General features: G+C 47.7%; 1 protein-coding gene across 1 annotated transcript; it reads right to left on the reverse strand.

The window, feature by feature from the left end:
• Positions 1–88: 88 nt before the first annotated feature.
• On the reverse strand, positions 89–6,539 carry PEX26 (peroxisomal biogenesis factor 26). The gene is made up of 5 exons (XM_040594549.1): positions 6,065–6,539; positions 5,278–5,418; positions 4,587–4,900; positions 3,746–3,892; positions 89–2,987 (listed from the first exon to the last, which is right to left on the reverse strand). The coding sequence occupies exons 1-5, from the start codon at positions 6,229–6,231 to the stop codon at positions 2,884–2,886; spliced, it is 873 nt and encodes a 290-aa protein (XP_040450483.1). The 5' UTR covers positions 6,232–6,539; the 3' UTR covers positions 89–2,883.
• Positions 6,540–8,644: the final 2,105 nt, after the last annotated feature.

Consider the following 8,644-nt stretch of genomic DNA (forward strand, 5'->3'; position numbering starts at 1 on the left):
ATTCTCTCCAACAGGGCTTAAACAGTACAGTCCCCGTGACTATGTCTTTTCCCTCAATGATAATGAGAGTGCAAAGAAAAAACACAGCTAAAGATAAATAGTAAATACTTTATTCTTGGCATTACTGGTTTTGGTCATCTCAAGGTACACAGAGACACATATCTAAAAAACAAAACAAAAAAAGCTGGATCTTTCACAGAAAGTAATTAGCACTCCCTGAACTCCTAAGAAAATGCAGACCTATACCCTACCAACATAATCAGTTGATTAGATCTCGTCAGATTCACACTAAGTCCTCTACTTCTTTTAAATATGCCTGTACAATGAAGACATACAGTGAAACATTTCCGGAAATTATTTGAAAACTGGAGTATCAATACTTTAAATGCAAAAGTTCTCTTACACTTAATCACAGCACAAATAAGCAACTCTACAGAGCGGTAAATCAGCAGTGACTTTATTGTAAATATTAAATACTGCAGTTTCAGTATTAATTGCAAAAAGACATGACAGCTTGTTTCTGCCTTCTTGCCCTCTCATGATGTATTAAATACAATACAAATGCTAAATCAGTAGTACTCAAAAAAAGTGGGAGGTTACCAACCTACACTTAAAATCAAATTGAATGTCAAAGTCCTGGTAAATGAATGACCATGACATACAGCATTCTAAACACAACGTATGGCTGGCTCAGACCACTGGTCCCAACCTCCAAAATAGCATCTCTGCCACCTAACAAAAAACGGGAATAGAAAACTAGAACAAAAAATGGTTGTTGCCTAAACAGTCAATTTGGTGAGAATTTGGCCTGACGTCGCTGAATTTTGCTATGTCATTAACTGGCTTACAAAGATCTTAAAGTGAGGCCTTGCAAAGCAGGGGGCCAGTAAACACAACTTAGTAATTTTTTGAAAGAGCTCAACTCCAGACAGAGCTCCTGTGTTTTATTCTACCTGGTTTCCATCAACTGTTGGTTGCAGAGTTGCAACTACACTTGTAGTTGGATTACAAGAATATCGAGAGCACCCCTTCCCTATGTGCGCAGAGTATGTAAGAAGTAACTTTTAAATAAAAGCATTATGTGCAACTTCTCCTGGGGCAAAGTCCTAGCAGAGACAAAAACTTGGGACAGGATACAGGATTGTTTTGGTTTTTACTCTTGAGACAACCAGGCAAGGTCATTACTGCACTCATGAATGACCTGCTCCGGTTTACCTGACACTAATACTGGGAGTGTTTCTCTATTGGGATAATTTCAGAAGAAATAGACACAGAATTATTTTTAACAGTGAAGATGCAGGCTGTTTTCGAAGTGTCCTGGTAGACAGCAAAGCAACAGATTGCACACAGTTTGAAGGCACAGGCAGGCTGCTACCTGTGTGAAAAAACCAGAAATAGCCACCATATCAGTGTATGACTACTGCTACAGACAAAGTAACAACCTGAAGGGGACTACTGTTCAAGACATCACACTGGCATCTACACTGGCTGCTTTTCACAGGTTCGGTGTGTTGGATAGAATTTGCCCACCAAATGCTACTTTGTTCACCATTTTGTAGTTTGGGCCAGCGTCAGTCAGCCTGCATCCTTTTGGCACAGATGCTGGGCTACTTGTTTGCCACAAAGGCTCCTTGCCTTTAACTTGTCCTTTCCAGCACCCAGCAGTTTGCTCCAGTGAAAGCAGTATTTAAGTAGGTCAGGGCTCTCTCCTTTGGAATTTACTCTTTGTCAACTGATGATAGGTGGATAGATGTAGAAGAAATTAATGTACTACCCCAAACCTCCAATTTTTGCCCCTGGTGGTTGGAAATGGAGTCAGTCTGGTGACAGTTCTTTAGCAAAGATATTAATTTTCTTGCCACAGATCTGGGGAAAGTTTTGGGATCTCAGAAGAGTATCTCTTTCTACTTATTAACTAACTTCGGTCCTGAACAATAAGCATTGCTAGATGGCTCCATGTAACCCAGGACTTTAGATACTGGGGCAGGGGGGACAATTCTAGATATATAGAGACTTTTTGACATCTACGTGAACAAAGCAAGAGGTAGGGAAAGAGTAAAACAATGCAACAACTTCAGCTGTTCAACTGGACAATAATATAGAATCTAGTTTAAAAAAATGTATCTATTTCCTTACCACCACATGCTTCAAAGAATTACTATGCATCAGACAAGCACAAAGTGCTGTAATTTGCATATAAGAAGAGTAGGTGCAGCACAATAGTCTTTGTGGCCAACCACCTTGGCTTTCTGGCTTAAATATGACTAAAATCAGGAATGCCTGTATAAGGAGGCATCAGTCACAAGAGAAACCACAGCCTTCAAAGTGGAATAGGCTTCACCTTCCCGTGTTTTAGTTCCACATGCTTGTTCTAAACCCTATGCCACAGGAACTGAGCTTTTCAGATGTCTTCAGGGAAAACAGAATATTCCGCTAATTATCGGTACTCTGTTGTCTTTTACAGTCAAGTCTCCAGGAACACTTTCACTTGTTCAGAGAACTGCCCAGCATTTGCAAGGATGGAACCTTCTTCCATAGTTCATAACTGGCTACACAACCCCCACTCAACGGCTATATCCAAAGCAAAGTGTTTGAAAAGGAGGATTCTTATTCAGTTATAGATTATGGAAGGAGTGGGTTTACTCTGGTGTTGGACAGAATGGTGCTGTAGAGCCAAGCAAAGTGTCAGGAATACTCTGTGTGGTTTCAAAACTCATACGAAACCATTCCCTGTTTGAAGAAATGAAGGTATTACCACACAGGAGTTCACAGGTGGTCATCTCAATTAGGACATTGATTTCAACCATCCTTGAAAAGCCTGTTAACATCCTCAAGACAAGCTCACAATTTTACAGCAGCAGAGAAAAATGTATTCTGTGACACTCAGTCCTGAATTGGAGGCCTATGGATTGGAGAAAATACAGCTGCCCAAGCTTGTCGGAAGAGCTGGACCAGTTTGTAAATGAATGGCAGTGATGTGGGAGAAGCTGCAGAACAAAACAAAAAGAGAAGAGCCTTTCATTATGAAAGGTAAAACTAAGATACACTAAACATATTAAGAAAGAACTAATCCCAACTAGAGTTAATTGAAACCTACCTGTCTGTCTTCTTTCTTTGGTTCAGCACTTGGACCTTCACTCAGGGCATCGCTCCCATCCCTAGCAAATGACCTTCTGTGTTTTCCACAAAACTATTTGCAGAATAGCTATGGAGCACCCAGCAGAAGGGGAAACACCCATCCCCTCCATGTCCCAGCTGCTACCACTACCTCATGGAACCAGCCCATTCTTCAGCGACAGGAGCAGCCATCGCTACTGACACCCCAGCATAAGCAGAGCAACTGTGCAACTACATTGCTGCCCTGGGCAACTTTCCACTCTCCTGACAGAACAGCCTTTTAGACAATCACTCTTCCAGGAGACATTCACGTTCTAGCACCTCAAGTTGACTGAGGCTGAACCCGAGCCTAGGGCAGCTCAGCCTGCCTCTCACAGTCTGTACCTTGTCTATTGGAAAGAGCTAAGGACGGAATAACTTTTCAGAAAACTGGCTTTTGTAAAGCTACATTTTTCTACATGGATTGAAACTGGACGCATTTGAAACAAGCCTAATAGTAAGATGCTAGTCATCCGATTGGTGTCTCCCAAAGAAGAGACATTCACACAGACCAAATCAATTAAAAGCAAGTATTTTCTTCTCTGTAATCATAATGGAATTAAAAAAATTGGAAATATCAATACTGTACCTGGGTCTAATCTCACCACCACCAGGTACAGCAGAAAAGTAGCCAAGAGAACCTTTTTGTAAGGAAGTAAATAGAAGTGGCTTGACATGGACCGCAGCGCTCTACGTAGCAATGTCAACATGGTCAAAAGCTTTTGGGACAGAGCACCTACAATACAAGAACAGAAAGGCTGCCAGGGGAAAGTAAAGTGAAAAAAAGAAAAAAAAGGAATCACATAGATACAGATAATAAGAAACTAAGATACTAAAGTAATACTGTTCTTAGTCTGATTGCATGAGAGTCGGGGTTTTTTATAATAGGGAACAGAAACAGTACAATATTGTAATAAATTCATTAAACCTTTTTTTTAGGCATCTACTTTAGTATAATGTGATCTTATACCACAGTAGCGCCAGCTTGTCTCCTGGGAGTTGATGTCAAGTGATTTATGGTTCTGGAGGGGAAGCAGTACTTTAAATGCTTGAAATAGATTGTTCTACGCAGGCTTGGCTGTAAATGGAAATTAAGCAGAAAGGACACAGAACCAACAAACTGTACCCTTAAAGGACTGCTAAGTATTTTTAGTTTCCCTTTTATACCTTAAGAAAAACAAAAAAAACAAAACCACATTTATTCTGAAGTGCTTCTGAACCTGGAAAATTATTCTCATTTCTTGACATCAGCAGAAACTAAGTAAGTTTCGTAATTGTCAGCAAATGGATCACTAAGTCTTCCATTTCCTGCTGTGATAACACAACAGGACTTCCTTGTGGCTGGTTTGTAACGACAATATTCTTAATACTTGCTGCCCTTTGTTAGTAAGGGACCAACCTGGAGCACAAACATCAGAGGGAAAGCCTACCCAAAACAGTTTCTGTTGCCGCATCTTGCTGCTCTTCAGCAGCCAAGTGCATCTCCTCCCGTTGAGTCCACTGACATCGGCTTTCACAAATGGCCCCGAGAAATGCTAGCTGCTGGTCTCTGTCAAAAACATCACATCCACGTACAAGCTCTTCTGCCCCCTCAAAGCGACCAAGCGGAAGCAACACATGCAACAGATAGAGCTCCAGCAGTGAACCGTACTCGGGGAGGCTCTTATTGGTTTGGTCTCTGAGCCAGCTACCGCCAGCCTCTAGCATCACCTGGGGTTCTTTCACTTTGCTGTACAACAGGATACTGAAAACCAAGAAAGAAATATTAGAAAACACTAACTCTGTGAAAGTTAAGATTGCTAACAGTTACTACACACAAGCAGCTATCATGAAGGCACGTATCAGGGTCCACACCTGAAGCACAGAGATTTCCGAGGCAGACAGTAGGTGTAGCCACTGATGTTACTTTCTCAGCATCACCCTTTTTGTATTTTATCACCATGAAGCAATCTGCAGGCATGCTCCAACATACACAAGTCAAGAACAGTCCTGTCCCAGGATCCACTTTCATCCTCACTCACACCACACAAAAGGAAAACATCACACAATATTCAAGTCTGGCCTGCTATTAAACCTAATGCAAGCCCTGTGTATATGTGACAGTCACAGAGAGAAACTCACCAGAGCTCCAGGACTTTTGGAGGTAGATGTTCAGGGACGTGGTAATACTGTAGGACCCAAGACAGAACTTCTCTCCACCGGTTCATCTCAGCCAGCGCCTGAATCCCCACAACACAAAGGGAGCACTTCACTTCTGCAGAACTGGTAATGAAGAAACACCTAAATCAGTGCATCCTACAACCACATTTCCCCTTGCGTCCTTTTCAATATAGCCTGGGTACTCTGCAGTGCTCCAGCAGCTGCTTCCCCTCTCCTCACCCCCGATAAAAAGGCAAATTCACCCCCCCGAGAAGGTGCCCCGCGCCTGTGTCTCTGGGACGGGGGAAGGCTCCCAGGCACACAGCGCTTCCCTCAAACACGCCCGTTCCTTCATTCGAAACCTGCCGATGTGGCCAGGCCGTTATCAAACGGCAGCCAAAGCCAAGCCAGGTTCTGGACAGTTACTAACTCGCTTTTTACCAACACGCACTGCCCGCCATTAATTTATATAATTAAGAAAAAACTAAGCAAAGCCACAACAAGAACCATCGGTGCTACTGCCATTCATACAGATAATACTTATCCTAAGAGGTCCCTAACTCCGCCAAAAAAAAAAAAAACCCAAACAGTTTGTTAAACCCCAAAGGCCCTCTATATTAAAAAAACAAACAAACAAAACCAAAAAAACCAAAGCACAAGCAGGGCAGCCAGCGCCTGCGCTCAGACGCCAGCCCGACGCGGGTGCGACCCCCAGCCGCTTCCCAGCGCCGCCCCGGCCCCGCTCCGCACGCCCGGCGGCCGCTCGCACCTCTCGGGGCCGGGGCCGGTCCCGGGGCCCAGGCTGTCGCAGCCCGCCTCACACCTCTCCACGGCGGCGGCGAAGTCCCGGTGCAGCACCAGCAGGTCCGCCGCCTCCTCCAGCAGCGAGGCCGCCTGGGCCGAGACCGGGGGCCAGGCCACAGACTCGCTCCTCATGGCGGCGGGCGGGCTGCCGGGAGGGCTGACAGTGCCGCCGCCCTCCCCGCGCCCCACCGCCCGCCGCCCGCCCGGCTGCGGCTCCAGCGCCACCACCGCCCCCCGCGGGGCTCGGCTCCCCTCCCGCAGCAGCACGGCCTTCCCCGGCCCCGGAAGGCCGTGAGGGAGCCGCTACCCCGCCGCCCCCCGGCAGCGGAAGGGCCGCCCCGGCGGACATCTTCTCCCCGCCCCGCAGGCCGGCGGGACACGTAGTCTTGGCGGTGGCGTGAGGGAGCGGCGGCGACGCCTGCCGGCGTGAGGCGCGGGAAGGAGCGGCGGCTTCTCGGTGCGCTGGCTTCCCGGGGCCCGGGGCGGTGGCAGAGCCGACCCTGCGGGGATTAGTCGTTATAAGTGCGGTCTCGGCGGCCCTCCGAGAGGCTGCGACCGCCGGCTGTGGGGTCGCGACGCCTTCAGCTGTGCCGGGACAGGGGTCGGTGCCGGTCTCTGCCCAAACCCCATCGGTTTCCCGCTCACGCGGCTGCCAAGGGGAAAGGGCCGAGCCAACGCCCGCCGCCTCGGCTGCCCCCGTCAGCAGGCGCGGCACAGCCCCGCGGCGGCCGCCGGCGCCAGGCCGGCCTCAGGCGCGTCGCTGCCGAGCCACGGGCCCCGGGGCTGCCGCTTCGGAGTCCGGCGGCACGGCAGCCGCCCCGCAGCTGTCCCCGCCGCGGCCTGGCAAGCGGGGGAGGCGGCTGGCAGGGGCAGCGGAGGGGCAGCGCAGCCCGGCCGGCGAGGCCCTGCGCCTCCTGCCCTGACTGCCCTGCCCGCCCCGCCCGCCGGGCCCCGCCGTCACCCCGCACCTGCCGTCACCCCGCGCCCGCGCCAGGCCCTGATGTCACCCCGCACCTGCCGTCACCCCGCGCCCGCCGGGCCCTGCTGTCACCCCGCGGCGTTAAACACGTTGCGCTGTTAAAGGAGCCGGAGTTGGAGCGTAGTAACAGCGTCTCCATCGGTACCCTGCAGGCAGCGATTCACATTCTTCTTCAGTTGTTACTGAAAAACAATAGGGAGTCTTGGTTACAAGATAATTATAGCAGTCAGTGTAAACCCTCTTCAAAAATTAATCTCTACAGGAGAGACAGGACTTATTTATTTCGTAATGCTGACCCCCTACTACGATTATTTAATTAAAAAAAAAACCCCAAAACAAAACAAAATAGGCTATTGCAGAATGTGTTCAGCAGTGAAACACAGCTGTTAAAGCGGAGTTTCTATGACATTTCAGTGTTGGAAGCAGGGAAGAAAGCGTGGAGAGCACAAGCAAAAACTTGATCAGAACTCTCTGGTTTTTGAGTAGCTCTTCCCGGGTGGTGGTACTCTGCACGGTGGCCGCAGGAGTAGGCTGCAGTGGTGCACCCAAGGGGTTTGCACGCTCTGCCATTAACTGCGGAGGGTTCAGGCTGGTTAAGGCGAATCTACAGCACAGAAACTTTGCAAAAGGAAGGGCCCTGCAGCTGAACAAAGGTGGAGGTAAAGGCGTTTCAGTCTTCTGTTTCGGTTGCTTGGCACTTACAATTTGGAAAACAACATTCCTTTTTGGGAACTACAAGTCCCAAAGTGCACTGTGGGAAGAACATGCTTTGTACCAGCTAGTGCCCTGCACAAATTCCCAAATATGGGTAAGGAATCAATTTTGAAAAAGACTCACACTGGCTGGATACTCCACACTGAGACTCAGAAAGGGAGTGAGACAGCATCAAAACCAAGGTAAGTTTGCGATACACAAGGATATTTTTCAAGATTTTTTTTTCGTGGGCAGCAGCCAAGAATACTCTGTCCCTTAGCAGGGCACACTATTGCATTGGTGGTGTTGCAATTGCATGCTGCGGTGATGGAGATGACTTTTGAAACGGGACTGTTGTTTCAGGTGGGGAAGTGAGCAGCAGGAGCAGCTGCGCTGCAGAGTGAGTCAGATCCTGTTTCCCTGCAGATGCTCCTTATTAATAAAGACCTATGGAAGGATCTGTGAGGGCAACACTTGTGCAGTTATGTTAGAGGCAGGGAAGGGTCAGGGAGAGGTAGGAGCTGCTCCAAACAGAAGATCTGTATGAGTTGCAATATGGTTGTTTAAAAAGCCAAGGTGGAACGAGCAGCCTTGTAGTAACAATAAATATAGGTAAAATTAATTTCTTTGCAAGGCATGGTAGAATGTTTTTGTACTTCGCCTCTCTTCCTGGAGGGGACAGTGTGGTGCCTTGAAGACTAAACCTCTTGCAGCTCTCTGACCTGCAAATAATAGTCACTCAGTAACAGGATTGTTTAACTTCAGGCCAGGAACAATTACCTATTTTACTGGCAACTCATTAGCATGCAAAATGAAATAATTCCAAAATAGAATCATCTTAGTGGAGATGACAGATGCTCTAGGTCTGAACTT

Source organism: Falco naumanni, chromosome 5 (genome assembly GCF_017639655.2).
Source record: "Falco naumanni isolate bFalNau1 chromosome 5, bFalNau1.pat, whole genome shotgun sequence".
Taxonomy (NCBI): Eukaryota; Metazoa; Chordata; class Aves; order Falconiformes; family Falconidae; genus Falco; species Falco naumanni.